Raw genomic sequence first — 16,214 nt, 5'->3', positions numbered from 1 at the left:
TGGCCAGCAGTATGGATTGTGGGAGGGAGTAATGTTAATTACGTTAAACATATTAGTGAGATTAAGGATAGCAGATGCTGGAATGATTTGGAGGAGTCTCAATGTCAGCAATTGCTTTGTAGGGGCTGAGTGTGTTCATCAGGCTGCAGTAGTTGTTAGTGCACTACGTTGGTAGTCATTAACTCAGCATCAGAGATGTTCTTCAAAAAATGTGTTTTCCCTTCCTCCACCATTGATGCTGCTCTCACCCCCATGACCTCCATTTCCTGGAAATCTGCCCTCAACCCACCTTCCCACTGTCTTGACAGGGATAGAGTACATCTTGTCCTCACCTACCTCCCCATGAGCCTCTGCATCCAGCACATCATTCTTTGCAACTTCTGCCACCTTCAATAAGATCCTACCACTAAACATATCTTTGCCTGACAGTGCTTTCTGCAGCTATCGTTCTCTCCATGATTCCCTTGTCCATTCGTTCCTCTTCAATAATCTTCCTCTGGCACTTATCCTTGCAAGTGGAAGGAGTGCTACTCCTATCATGCATGTCCTTCCTCACCACCATTCAGTCCCCAAACAGTCCTTTCAGGTGAGGCAACAATTCACCCGCAAATTTGTTGGGGTTGTCTATTGTATCTGGTGCTCCTGATGTGGCCTCCTCTACATTGGTGAGACTTGGCTCTATCTGGAAAAAAGCAGAATTCCTGGTGGTCAGCCATTTTAATTCCTATCTTTATTTCCATCTGGGAAGCCTCCAGTCTGATGGCACGAACATCGATTTCTCTAACTCCCCCTAATTCCCCCCTCCTTCTTCCCTCTTCCATTTTTTACTCTGCCCCCACTTAACTCTTCTCCTCGCCTGTCTATCACCTCCCCTGGTACCCCTCCTTCCCTTTCTCCCATGGTTCACTCTCCCAACAGATTCCTCCTCCAGCTCTTCCAGTTATCACTTCCCAGCTCTCTACTTCATCCTCTGCTTCCCCACCCACCTGGCTTCTCCTATCACCTTTGAGCTTGACCTCCTCCCCCTCCCCCACCACATCCCCTTATTCTGGATTCTTTCGATTCTTTCCCTCTTCCTTTCCAGTCCTGAAGAAGAGTCTTTGCCCAAAAGGTGGACTTATTTATTTGTTTTCATAGATATAGGTACTGCCTGACCTGCTGAGTTCCTCCAGCAATTTGAATGTGTAATTCAGCATGATGTCGGCCAATTCTTAAAAGATGAGTTTATCCCATCCAGAGGTATTGCTAGTCTTTAAAGAGGTCTTTCCTTCCTAAAAATCCACAATTATAATAAAACATCCGTTTCTAATATTAAGTTAGTTATTTTTTGAATGTGGTTTAATTAATGTTTTGAATATTTTTGTACAGTGCATGCTAGTTTGCATTAAGTACGTAGTGCAGATGCTGTACCATTTAATCATTGAAATGATTAGACCTACCCCCTGCGGCTAGGGGTCAGCTGTCTGACTCTGCTTCAGCCCTGCTCTGTGAGTAGCGCTCTTTGGATCATTGGCTTTTATAGAATATCTGTCATTGTCTTGAAGTTTGAAATATGTTGGTGAACTGTGATTCAGAGGAACATTGGTTCATTTGGTTGTGTGTGTATATCTACTGTGTGTGTGTGTGTGTATATATATACACATTCACACACACACACAATGCATATAGTGTGTGTGTGTATATATATATATAAACACACTATATATATATAGTGTATATGTATACAGTTGGCCCTCCTTATCTGTGAGTTCCGCATGCGCGAATTCAACCAACCGTGAATTGAGAAAACCCGGAAGTGTTCTTCCAGCATTTGTTGTTCGAGCATGTACAGACTTTTTTCCTTGTCATTATTCCCTAAACAATGCAGTGTAACAACTATTTTACATAACATTTACATTGTATTAGGTATTATAAGTAATCTGGAGATGATTTAAAGTATATGGGAGGATGTGCATAGGTCACTGTGGATTGGGATCGAAAAAAAATCAGAAGTTCTCTTACTAAGTAAGTCGGAACAGGTATATCCGGTATTATTTAGCGTCAGTCAAATGTTTGTCTTAGTATATAGTATATATTTTACCTTTCTATGTATATAAAACACTTAAGAACATATGTTTCATTGCCGGACCTGAGTTTGATCCAGTGACAGAACGCTCCTGAGCGTGCTCTCCATCCTTGCCTGGTTGATGTGGAGGATCAAAAACCCAAAACCCAATAATTAAACCACTGCGTTGCTTAGTAATAATTGTAGCTTTCATCAGGGCAGAGGCTTTCTCACTTTATCCTTTAAAATTGTTCCGATCGTTGACCGACTGTAACCTAACGCTTTTCCAATGACTGATGGCGTTTCACCTCTTTCCGATTGCTTTATTATTTTCACTTTATTTTCAATCGTGATTGTGATTATTTTTGTGAAGAGGAGCACTGCAGATTCAGAGCTCCACTGCTGGGTCCTAATATCCACTGCACTGAGACAGGTTAAATAAGGTCTGGGTTTCTACTGGGTCCTAAGGTCCACCGCATTGAACAGGTTGAATAAGGGACTTGAGCATCCGCATTTTTTTGGTATCCGCGTGGGGCTCCGGAACCAATCCCTTGCAGAAAAGGAGGGCGGACTGTATATATGTACAGTCAGATGACAGTCTTGAATTTTATCTTTATATTCATAGGGTTATATTGTGATATAAAGGAGAATTATCTGTAATCCTGTATTAAACCTTTACAATTACAATGAAGATTTTTGTTTCATGCCAATGTTCTGGTATGTAACATAGAATTTTGTGTAAATGAACCATTTGTGTTTACAGAAGCAATTCCATTTCGTATGTCTTGACACCAGCATTTTTTCAGCAATGGACATGTTATTTGAAGATTACTGTATTTTTCAAAGGGTGTTTGTGTTATGTAACATTGTGCCAGTCTGTCATTAATAATGACGAAGAACAATGCATTTACTGAAAGCCATCACAAAAAAACTGAGTTAAAAGCACAAAATTATACTTGTTAATATACTTCAATGTCAAGAGCAGTATCTGTTTTGATTAGTTTCAATAAATGTGCAGTGGAAAGCTAACAATACCTCAGTAAATTTGCATTGGAATGTATTTGAAGCTTACAATATGTAGAGAATTAATAGGTTTGTAATTCATTTTAGTCATGATCATTAACAGTATGTTCACTGAGTTTATGCTGGTCATCAGGCACCATTCACATTAACTCTTGTTTTATTTCCACATTGTCATCAATTACCCCAGTTCCTCACACTCAGCTGTACACTAGGGCCAGTTTACACTGGCCAATTCTCCTCCAAGCCCACCTAATTTGGGAAGTGGGACGAATCTGGGAAGCTTAAAAAAAATCCATGTGGTGACAGGGCAAATATGCAGACTTCACTTGGAAAGTGGTGGAGGCCAGGGCTGAGCCTAGGACACTGGAGATGTGAGTCAGCTGTACTACCATACCCAATCTCCTGAGATTTTAAGATTCATAAATATAGAACATAGAAGAGACTGCACAGGAACAGGCCATTCGGTCTGTAGTACCAAACCATCTAACCCCCCCCCCCCCCCCCCCCCAAATCTTTCAAAGCACACCCTCTGGTGTTAGACATTTCAACCCTGGGAAACAGATAATCAGTATCTATGCCTCTTATAATCTGTAAATCTCCGTCAGATTTCCAGCCCCACCCCCCAGCCTCCACCTCTCCAGAGCAAACAACATACGTTAATCTAGCCTCTCATGATGGCACATGCTCTCTAAATCAGCCTACATCCTGGTAAACCTCTTTTGCACGCTTGCCAAAGTCTCTGTCCTTCCTAAAATGGGGTGATCAGAACTGTCTGTACGCAATACTCTAGATGCGGCCTAACCAGAGTTTTATAAAGAACATAACCTCTTGATTCTATGAAAATGGTTTAATTGCACTACATTGATTTTAGTATACTACATGTGCAGTTCATGATTATTTTGATATAAAGGTGCTGCACAAAATGGTCACTCAGTTCACTTCCCAAGCATATTAAGTTATCATTGTTATTATTGAACAGATAATCTGATATTAGTTGTGGGATAAGTATTGGCAGAGTACCAAGGAATACAGGTTTTCCCCACTATCTGAAGGTAGAGCGTTCCTATGAAACAGTTCATAAACTGGAATGTCGTAAAGTGAATAAGCAATTACCATTTATTAATATGGGAAAAATTTGAGTGTTCCCAGACCCAAAAAATAACCTACAAAATCATGCCAAATAACACATAAAACCTAAAATAACAGTAACGTATAGTAAAAGCAGGAATGATATGATAAATACACACTTTATATAAAGTAGAAATACTTTTCTGCAATCATTACGGCACTGTCTAGCATAGCGTATAATCTCACTACGTAGTGCTACTAGAGTAACGGAAGCACTCTCCAGTAACATTTGAGCTATGAAGCTGCCAAGTCATACCAAATAACATAAAAATACACAGCCTATATAAAGTAGAAATAATGTATGTACAGTGTAGTTTCACTTACTGGAATCTGGAAGACAGTGAGCACACTGATGGTGTGTTAGGCTGAGTTGTCGGAGACTGGGGTGCTCAGCAATTTTTCCAATAAATTGCAGTTTCGTCACAGTTAAATGCATGCTTATACGAATAACCACCTTCTGTAATTATTTTCTTCAGTTCTGCTGGGCACTTCTCGGCAGCTTCAGTGTCAGCTGAAGCGCACTCTCCAGTAAACATTAAACTATAAAGCTGCCGAAAAGTTCCCAGCAGACTAAAAGGAACCACTTTGCTACAAGCAGAACCAATAGTAACATTGACAGCTTTCACGATTCTTTCTCTCTGCGTGTAAATATTATGAATGGTGGACGCAGGCAAGTTCAATGTGCGGACAATGTCCTTACTTCGTTGACCAGGATCAAAACGCTTAATTATGTCCAGTTTTATGCTAAGTGTAACACTCTTACGAGCTCTCTTAGGCTTTTCCGATACCTTAGGACATATCTTGCTAACGGATGCACAAAATAAATCGAGATAAAGCACAGATGCTCACAGACACGTGTTTAAACTATGGCGGCTTGATGCCGAATGTAGTTCCAGGGGAAGGAGCTTGGCTGCTTGGGGCGCGTGCTGCCTTTTTTCGTAAAAGCAAAAACAGGTAACTAGGTCTTTCGTAATAGCAAGGTGTTGTAAAGTGAACATTCAGAAAACGGGGACCACTTGTACTCCCCGATAAACTGGGATTGAAATTAGTTGGAATAGTCCCAAGAGTTATTTTATGTCCATTTGGGAAGAGCAGCAACTCTTCATTGAATATGATTGTGCTACTTATTCAATGGAAAGAACGATTTGGAGCATTAATATGTTCTTGGTTCAGAAATTGGTACCTTCAGGAATGCAAAGGGGATTTTTAGTTCAGAATCAGGTTTAATATCACCAACATATGTCGTGAAGTTTATTAACTTAGCGGCAGCAGTAAAATCCAATACATAATAATACAGAAAAAATAAGAAAATAATATATAGTAATTATATATGTATATTAAATAACACACACAAAATGCTGGTGGAATGCAGCAGGCCAGGCAGCATCTATAGGAAGAAGCACTGTTGACGTTTCAGGCTGAGACCCTTCATCAGGACTAACTGAAAGAAAAAAAAGAGCAATTCAGACAAGATTCAGCAGCTTTATCTCCGGAAGTAAGCTTGAAAATTATGGTGAAATTTAAGATTATTCAGCTTTCAAAGTAAACCAAGAGGCAATTGTAAAAAGGGTAGAACGTTAAATAGTCTTGGAAATATAAATTTTAAAATTACAAAACTTAAAGAATAATTCAAAGTTTAAACTACTGATAGACAATGCAGTACTAAAATCGAGAAACCCTCTGTCATAGAATTTAACGATTCATATATCAACTGAATAGAGAAGTTGTAAAGAAAAGCCTGTAATGAAAATTTCCTATAATGGGTGAATGCAAATTCTTTTCATAAATTTCCACATTTAAACCTCAAAATTTATTCTTGTGAAAATTCTCCCTTCTTACCCTATCCCTGATATATTTAGCTTTTCTCCCCCTCCTTTTTTTTCTCTCTGCCCGTTCTCCATCTCCCTCTGGTGCTCCCCTCCTCCTTCCTTTCTCCCTAGGTCTCCTGTTCCATGATCCTTTCCCTTCTCTAGCTCTGTATCCCTTTTGCCAGTCACCTTTCTGGCTCCCAGCTTCACCCCACCCCCTCAGGTCTTCTCCTATCATTTCGCATTTTCCCCTCCCCTTCCTACTTTCAAATCTCTTACTATCTTTCCTTTCAGTTAGTCCTGATGAAGGGTCTCAGCCCGAAACGTCAACATCGCTTCTCCCTATGGATGCTGCCTAGCCTGCTGCGTTCCACCAGCATTTTGTGTGTGTTGCTTGAATTTCCAGCATCTGCAGATTTCCTCGTGTTTGTATATTAAATAGTTGAATTAAAAATAGTGCAAACACAGAAATAATAACAAAGTGAGGTAGTGTTTGAGTTCAGTGTCCCTTTTTAAAAATCTGATAGCAGGGGAAGAAACTATTCCTGAATCGCTGAGTTGTGCCTTCAGGTTTCTGTACCTCCTTGCTGATGGTCACAATGTTAAGAGGGCCTGGATGATGGGGTCCTTAATAATGGACACCACTTCCATAGATTTTATGACATCTTCAAGGGGTAGTGCCTTGATCCTGTGCAGTAGTCTCCCATTCCAGACAGTGCAGCCTGTCAGAATGCTCTCCATGGCACATCTGTAGAAGTTTTCGAGTGTTTTGGGTAATGATCCAAATCTCCTCAAACCCCAAATGAAATACAGCTGCTGTCTAGCCATATTTATGGCTACATTGACATCTTGGGATCAGGTTAGATCCTTAGATCTTGACACCCAGAAACTTGAAATTGCTCACTCTCCCCACTTCTGATTCTTTGGTCAGTCCTCTTGAAAGATGGATATGTAGCATGCACTGCTTTAAAAATAACAAGATTGTAAGCTTAGAATGTTCATAAATTTGTCTGAAACAATTTTGAAGTTACCGGAAATAATTTTCTCCGTTTAAAAAAAATATATACCAGAATTCTACATTGTTTTTCAGAGGAGGGAAGTATACGGTATATATTTCCACTTTCAGCCATGATGCTTTCTTCATTGGTTTTTATCAGAGTAGAATTACTTCTGCTTGAACAGTACTGTGTAGAAGTCTTAGGCGCGTATATATAGCAAGGGTGCCTAAGACTTTTACGCAGTACTGTGGTAATTTTATGTATTCCACTGTAGTGCTGCTGCGAAAAAACACAAATTTAATGATGTGAGTGATGATAAACCTGATTCTGATATGGGTCTTTATTGTGGACTGAGAGTGGAAAGGGGGCAGCGAGAGGGGTATTATAGTTGGGAAAAGAATGGAGAGGGGAGGAAGTGGGAAGCACCAGAGAGATTCTGTAATGATCAATAAACCAATGGTTTGGAATCAAATCACCTTGCTTGGTGTTTCAGCACTGGTTGTGGCTGCACCCATGCCTACTCCGCTGACCGGACACTTCTCTGCTATCCGTCCCACACTCCTCCCGCAGCACTCCACCCTCCATATTCCCAATATCCTTTGCTCCCACCAGATTTACAAACTTGCTCTCCACACCACATTGACAAATACAGTACTGTGCAACCCTAGCTATATATAGTAAACACAAAGTACACTGCAGATGCTGTGGTCAAATCAACACCTTCAGACAAGCTGGAGGAACTCAGCAGGTTGGGCAGCATCCGTTGAAATGAGCAGTCAATGTTTTGGGCCGAGACCCTTCGTCAGGACTGAAGAAGGAGGGGGCAGGGGCCCTATAAAGAAGGTGTGGGGGGGCTGGGGAAGTACCAGGTGAAAAACCAATCAGAGGAAAGATCAAGGGGAGGGGGAGGGGAAGCAGGGAGGGGATAGGCAGGAAAGGTGAACATTCCTGCCTATCCGCTCCCCCACCGCTTGATCTTTCCTCTGGTTTTTCACCTGGCACTTCTCCCCCGCCTCCCCTCACCTTCTTTATAGGGCCCCTGCCCCCTCCTTCAGTCCTGACGAAGGGTCTCGGCCCGAAACGTTGACTGCTCGTTTCAACGGATGCTGCCCAACCTGCTGAGTTCCTCCTAGCTATATATGTGCCTAAGACTTTCGCACAGTACCGTAGCTGAGATATTACAGGAACTAAAGGTAATATAGGAGTGGGGCAAAGAAGAAATGTGAGGAATATTGAATGCTGCCGTAAAGTGACAATCAGTGCCACTAGTCTTCAGACCACGCTGCTGACTTAAACTATTGTTTCATAAGAGTCAGCAAGGAAACATAAAGTAACCACATGTTGCTCCAAACATTTGTGCAAACCACTTTTCAGATGCAATGAGTACAGAGACATACTTAGCACTCGCTTTTGTGTAGCGAAGCTGTTTTATTCTTCATGGATTTAGGCATTGATAGTTCAATGATTATTCCTGGAGCGCACACAAGCTACTGAAAAACTCAGCCAGACTTGGCCCAAAACGTTGACTGCCCATTTCCTTCCTTAGATGTTACTTGAGCCCAGAGTTCCTTCAGCATTTTGTTTGCTGCTCCAGATTTCCAACATCTGTAGTCTCTTTCGTGATTCTGTAATGACAACTCCTTGTTATCTCTGGTAACTTGTTCACATGCTGAGATGATCTTAATAGCTAAGGTTGTAAGTACATGGCTGTGATGAGATACTGTGAGCCTAATTAAACCAAGGTGTACTTTTTCTCTGCTGGGTTCTTTAGCACCAGTCTGTTTACATGCTATGAGTGTGAACTGCTAGGTATTTTTTTTTTTACTGATTTTTATTTTGCAGTTTTGGTCATCAGTTGAGACTTCTAAGAAATGCCTCACTGTTTGCATCAGGAGAGGGAAAAGGACGTAATCAAAATTGTCCATGGCTATGGAACTTCTGTCCTGGATCAGTTGTTTTTGCCTGCACTTTGTCTAGTAGCCAAAGACTGGTACTGAAAGCATTAATCTGAGACACAATTGTGTTTGGTCTTTGAGAGAAAAATTTTACTTGATTGCCATCACATAGCATTGTGTCAAATTTCTTTAGCTATGTTCACCTAAAATAACGTTGAATGTAACTTGCTATCTATCCTCCTGGAGTAGTTCTCAGAGCCTTTGTTAGTGTGATGCTTCATCATTTTGTAGAGCATCTTTAGCTCATATCTTGTGGGCAAACTGTGAATCAAGTAGGTAACTTAGTATCAGTTGCACCCCTGCTACCACTTTATCTTGTATGCTTTTTACAGGAATTCTCTGCTTTTAGTTAGCTAGCTAAAATAGATTGAGAAAATTAGCTGTTGATATCTTGTGGTCAACAGTTTATTTTGATATAATTGTAATCTTATGAGGGTTTTGCCTAGGGATTAAAGAATGTGCATAATAATTGATACAGGATACAAGGAGATGGCCATTAGTGGTCAATGGTTGGTCTAAAATGGCCATTTATAAGCCCAGAAGTTATTATTGTCATTTTTTCCCTTCTAATTGGAGACTTTAGCTTGACATTGCTTCAATTATCTGAATTATTGAAGACTCTCTTAAGCTCTGACTCTTCACAGAATCATAGAAATCTACAGCACATTACAGGCCCTTCAGCCCACAATGTTGTGCCGACCATGTAACTTACTCTAGAGACTGCCTAGAATTAAACACACAGTACTCTGCAGATTCTGTGGTCATATCAACACGTACAACAAGCTGGAGGAACTCAGGAGGTCAGGCAGCATCTGGGGAAACGAGCAGTCAACGTTTCGGGCCGAGACCCTTCGTCAGGACTGAAGAGGAGGGGGCAGGGGCCTAGAATTACCCTACTGTGTAGCCCTCCATTTTTCTAAGCTCCATGTACCTATCTAAGTCTTTTAAAAGACCCTATTTTATTCGCCTCTACGCCTCTGACATCCCCCTTGTACCTACTTCCAAGCACCTTAAAACTATACACCCTCATGTTGGCCATTTCAGCCCTAGCTATCCACACGATCAATGCCTCTCATCATTTTGTACACTTCTATAAAGTTGCTTCTCATTCTTCATTGCTCCAGGGAGAAAAGGCCAAGTTCCCTCAACCTATTCTCATAAGGCATGCTCTCCAATCCAGGCAACATCCTTGTAAATCTCCCCTGCACTCCTATAGTATCCACTCTTCATGTCCTTTATCTTTTCTAATGCTTGCCCTTGAAATAATGCCCTTAGTTAACCCTGAGACAAATGGTGGGGAAACTGTAAGAATTCTCCAGAAAGTAAGCCATCAGGAGATCTAGGATACCTTGGTTTTAGTACACTTACAAAATCTCAACAGCCAAAATGAAGTGTTCACTAGGGTGATGTGATAGGACTGGAATTGGGTATTTCTAAAATGTCTTCAAACCTTAAATGCTTTTAAACAGGAAAGAATTCTCACTTTCTTTCCCTCAACTTTCAAAGTTGCATATTGATGTGCACACAAATTAGAAGTGGGTATTTTTAAAACTAAGCCCTTTGATCGTGCTCTGCCATTTAATAAGGTCATGGCTGCTCTGATTGTAATGTCAACTCTACATTCTACTTGACTCTCAGTAGCCTTTCAACTCTTGCCTGCTTGTCAAGAATCTACCTACCCTTCCATTAGAATATTCAGTCTGCTTCCACCATCTTTAGAGGAAGTGTTTCAAAGACTTATGTTCTACGAATAAGCATTTTGCTCCATCTGAATCGATTATTAATATTTGTAGATTTTCACCACAAGAGGAAATATTCTGTACACACCCACCCTGTCAAGACCTCTTACATTTTAACTAGGTCACCTCTTGTATGAAGTTTCCTTATTAGACAACAAACTTATTCTAGATACTGAGTACATTTTAGAAAGTTATACATTCATACAGCATACCTAATCATGCATTTCAAATGGACCAAGCGGTGATTGGCATGATGGAGCTGCTTTTGACTGGCAAATAAAACCAAACCCCCACACAACAGATTCTGACTGTGCAAGTCCTAGACACTATCCGTCATGCTTAGAGCTGGTCACGAGTGAATTCCTTGAGCTCCTGGAGTCTAGGGTTCTCTGCTGTTCATGCAAGTTGATCTTGTACCTTGGGTTGGTGTTGGTGCTGTTTTCAATCCTTTAATTGGAGGTTTCAAACTAAGCTTTCATTGGCTGTGGTCCTTTGCTGGCTGCTGAGGGGATTCTTCACTGCTGCCCACTGCTCTAGCTTGCTGATAGGGTTAGTTATACCCCTGCTTAGATATTTGAGAAACTTCTCTTGGCTTGACCAAAGGTGGGACACGAAGGTGGAAGGGTTACTGCTAATCAGTTTAAAGGATGATGTGTTTTGGGAAGACTTTGAATGCCACCTTTCAAGTGATGCAGGAAATTTAGGTTTCTGTCTTTATTTTACTTCCCTTGGACTGACACGGTAAATATCCAATCACTAATCGGTGGACTTGCATGTGCTCAGTGGCACCACTTCTTGATGTAGAAATGCTAATATGAGAATGTGAGCTTCAGTTGAATGTCTGACCCAAATAGTTTTGTGGATTTGAATTTCCCACCAGACTAAGGTCAGCTTGGGCAAACTGATGTCCAGCAACACATACAAAGTGCTGGAGGAACTCAGCATATCTGGCAGCATCTATAGAAATGACGTTTTGGGCTGAGACTCGTCTTCAGAACTCCCAGCTGCCTGTTCTGAGGTGCTACTTTGTCTTGACCAAAATAAGAGATCTTTATAACCTTTTGCACTGAACAGAACTGCTGTTTTTTGTCCAGGCTATCTCATTGCCTTTTCTCTCCCCCACCCCCCCACCAAAATTCAGGGGTTAAATCGCTTGTACTGTGCTGTAGAAAACCTCAACAGTGCTTCTGAATTTTTGTCTATAAACAGATGCATGCTAAAATTAATTAAACACATTGAAAATTAGCTCAAATTATTAAATTTCATAACTTTCATCTAGCAGTTGATTTCTCACATTGAATGTGGTTAAACGTGGTGTAGCCTTGTTGGGAAGAATGGAAATTTTGAAAATTCTTCTGTTCGTTAGGTTCTGTGGAGAATTAGCTGGTGTAAATATAGACAAGTTTTTGGAAACAAGAACTTTTGTAGGTATTCCTGGATAAGTTCCAATGTGGTATCAGGGTAAATTGTCTGCCTCATTATTTTACCTGTGTGATGTTCTGTATTGTTGGGTCAGAAGTATAACTATATAATAAAGAAGAGAAATCTTACTCATGATTCAGTCAGGCCTAAAGACACCCTGCACCCTTGAGCAAAGCTACTTCAATTTTTTTCCTTTCAACTGTTCAAACTTTTGTGACATTTGATATAATGAATTTGTTAATACAGTCCCTTGAGGACTCTTGGCCATACTGACTTAAAAATCCTGTGGAATAGGTTCCCAAACTTCTCATGTATCCCATTTGAGAGAACTTTGTTTTTTCTGCCTATTCCTCATCACCCAACTTCATTCTCCTCTAATTTAAAACATTGAAGTAAACAGTAATTTTATAATTCCTCTCACTTCTAACTTTACCACGCTTTCAAATTGAATCTCTAGTTGGTAGGACTTCAGTTGTGCCACGCTGTTTAATAGTTTTAATAGTTTCACTATCACTGCCTTTCGGAATTGCAGTCCAGCCCATTTGTACTTGTGTTACTTTAGCTATTTGGCATCTTTAACCCTTTTAGTTTCATAAAAGTGTCCTTTTCAATAATAATTTTGTCTGTGCTTAATTCACTTGTAAATTTCTTTCTTTCCTAAGTTATTGTGTTATATGTACTTTACACCCTGGTCTGAGATATGTCTGGTTTTATGGTTCACATGTATAGTTATATGACAATAAACTTGAACTGTTCCTTCCCATCTTAGTTGTCATATTGGTCATTCTTGGTGACTGCCTGATTTATTCAGACTTTCTTTTCTCTTGAGTATATAACTCTGTAAGTCTTTTTGCTTTACAGGAGTGAACTTTATTTTAGTTTCCTTCAGTCGCTTCATTTCTGTGTTTCTTCTTAGCCTGCTGACAGCTGACGGCCACTCGCCAGAGTCCTCTGTCCTGGGCCAGTCTTTCAGATTGTCCCTGGTTGTATCTTTTTTTTTGAAGATCCTTCCTTTCCCAGGGATGAGGTCTTTGGAGCTTCGGTTGGCGTTTCTGTAGCTCTTTTTTTTTTACGGGATGGGGTTGCTAGCCCACACCTAACACTCCTCCATTTGCAGCTAGGCTTAGGACTGTCTATGGAGGAGTTCATTTTAGTTGTATTTACATTTTAAGTCAATTTGCTTTTGCAGTGATGAATGTTAATGTTTTTTAAAGTTGTTCACAGTATAACCTGTTGTAGCTTGTTTTCTGTTTACCTGTGCTTTTTATGTATATTTTACTAACTTTTTATGGTAGTATTTTGGTTATGTGCCGTGTGTGTTACATGTTTTGTGGGTGCACTGTGTTCCGGAGGAACATTGTTTCATTTGGTTGTACTGTATATATGTACAGTCAGATAATTAACTTGAACAAGTATGTGTTTTATGCTAAGGTATTTGATAGGACATTTTTCTTATTTTTTTTCTTTATGTAGGAACCCAAAATGAATCATTCATTGGAGAATTCAATTCCCTATGATGAATATTTAAGAATGAAAGCACGGACAATGCCACAGCATCGTATGAAAGAATTTTTGGATTCGGTGAATGGGAAAGGATCTGAAGAAATTCAACAATTTGTTCAAACTCCTGTTACAATGTACCAACAAAGAGGACACTACATATACATGGACAGTGCTGATGTTGCTGGATCTTTGCTCGAGTTATCTAGACCTATTAGTTCTCCAGTTCAACAACACACAGCCCAGGGATCGCCAATAGGACAACAGCAGATGCAGACTCATTCAGTACAGGCTCAGCAACCACACCAGTTGGAAATTCAAACAGATCACCAGACCCTGCAAGCAAAGCAGATGCACGCTCAATTGCATTCGCAAACTACTTCTGAGGAGCCACAATCTGGCGGTAGGGTCATCAGCTCCTTAGCACAAGAACGAAGACCCAGCTCTTCAGGTGTTCCTCAACCAGTGAAAAAAAGGAAAGTTGATTTACCAGTTGAAGAAAGCTACACCATGAGTCAGCCTCCAGGGCAAAATACAGTGACCACTGTGCTTACTTTGCCTTCTCAGGTACAACAGCAAGGTTATGTTCCTATTCGCCAGGAACTGCTTACTGTGGACAGCAGTCAGTTATATAGTGTTGTTCCAGCTACCACCTCAACTTCTGGCCCATTAACCAATGCAGAATCCTGGACTATATATACAACTCCTGCACCTGGCTCTGAAGGTCAAACAGTACTCCAAACCACAATCCCTCATGATGACTGTAACCTAGTCCAAATTGATGAAATCCCAATGAATGTGACTGGAATCAAAATAGAAGAGGACAAAGACAAGTCTCTGGATGCAGGGAAATGCCAGCAAGACAAAATGATACATCCGTCCGTGACAACTGCATTCTCAACACAATTTGTGAGTGCAAATGGAAGTCTTCCTATTCCTGTTACGATGCAGGCTGGTGGGAGAACCTATCAATCTCTGAAATACTGGGATCCACAAGTACAGGTATGTAAACAATTGGTTAATTGGGGAACTAAACAAAGTTCAAAAGTTCTGCTGAGTTATTTCCACAATAGATTTAGGGAACATTGTAAAAGCTTTTTGTTTTCAGTTATTTCAATACTGTTCACTTTAAAAAAAAATCTGCATTATTGCCTGTTAGATGACACAGCCGAAGAGCCCACTGATAATCTGAAATTAAGAATCTATTGTAAATTCATAGAATGGGCAAGGCCACCTCAATTTATATACTACTGTACAAAGGTCTTAAGACACACATATAGCTAGGGTGCTCAAGACTTTTGCACATACTGTAGTAATCTTGTGTTGCACGGTAGTGCTGCTGCTGTGAAAAAAAAAACAAACAAATTTCATGATGTGAGTGATGGTAAACTTGATTCTGGTATGGGTCTCTATTGTGGACTGAGAGTGGGAAGGGGGCAAGGAGAGGGGAGTAATGTTTGGGAAAAGGAGAAAATAGAGGGGAGGGCCGGAAGCACTAGAGAGATGTCCAGCAGTCAATAAACCAATTGTTTGGAGTCAAATGCCTGGTGTCTCAGGGCTGGATGTGTCTTGACCTGTGCCACACCCCACCCTCGACACTCCTCTCTGCCACCTGTCCCAACCCCTTCTGCGGGACTCCATCCTCACCATTTCTATCATCCTTTGCTCCCACCAGATTTACAAATTGGCGCTCTGCTCCATTTTGACAAATGCAATGCTGTGCAAAAGTCTTAGCCACCTTAGCTATAAATATGTTCCTCAGACATTTGCACAGTAATGAAGATTAGAATTGTAACGCATCTCAACTTTACCTTCAGCTAAAGTTTTGATTGCTAAAGGCCTTAAATTTCTTGGCATCCATTCCACCACCCTGAACAAATGTCATAACGTATATACTAATGCAAAAAAATTTCTAAGGAAGTGTGTAGTGGCTGATTCTAACAAACCAATGCTGCTGGTGGTGACCCCCATGGATTGTTATCCTTGTATGATGTGCCCTGTGTGTTCTAAAAAAAATCAAAGAACTATATTTGATCCTTTATGAGCAGCTAGCAAAACAAGCAACCTTGAAGCAATGCAATTAAGCATAATAAAGTGGTTAACGAAAGATACGACATTTGTCAGTCCCAGCTCCACTGCCCAGAACAAAGCATGAATACGTAACTTATTCCCCTTTGCTTTTACTATATCCCCACTCAACGTGATGAACTACCATAATACACATAATAAACACGCAACACAGAATACAATGCAGATAGAAAACAAATGCATGGCTCCTACAATGTGCACACCCTAATTACCACTTATTTTGTCTGCTGGATAAATTTTTGATTTGCTTTCTAAGAACTGTAGTGGAGCAGTACAGGAGTTGGAAGCATAAGGAATAGTTTGGATTCCTTTGGTGCAACCCGAAGAAGAATCTAGGTTAGATCACTGGATTAAAAGTTTTTGCCCTGAACACAATTGCTGGTTTGTATTTCAATGCTAAAAACTACTCTTTAAAAATAACCAATCAAATTCTATTTGAACAATAACCAAATTAAACAACAGACTATTTTTTTGGTTGAGGTAGACTGGTGCTTTTTTTGAACTGGAGA

At 40.4% G+C, this 16,214-nt stretch overlaps 1 protein-coding gene across 2 annotated transcripts in view; it reads left to right on the top strand.

Annotated features, from left to right (window-relative positions):
* Positions 1–16,214, top strand: part of LOC140738708 (transcriptional regulator QRICH1-like) — a 55,454-nt gene that overhangs the window by 11,864 nt on the left and 27,376 nt on the right. For both annotated transcript variants that reach the window (XM_073066382.1, XM_073066383.1), the window contains exon 2: positions 13,591–14,619. In XM_073066382.1, coding sequence (XP_072922483.1) covers positions 13,600–14,619 — 1,020 coding nt within the window. In that variant the 5' untranslated portion in view covers positions 13,591–13,599. The remainder of the gene's footprint in view (positions 1–13,590; positions 14,620–16,214) is intronic.

The sequence above is a fragment of the Hemitrygon akajei genome, chromosome 14 (genome assembly GCF_048418815.1).
Source record: "Hemitrygon akajei chromosome 14, sHemAka1.3, whole genome shotgun sequence".
Classification (NCBI taxonomy): domain Eukaryota; kingdom Metazoa; phylum Chordata; class Chondrichthyes; order Myliobatiformes; family Dasyatidae; genus Hemitrygon; species Hemitrygon akajei.
Note: the sequence above shows the minus strand (reverse complement) of the source record. Positions and strands in the feature narration are given on the sequence as shown.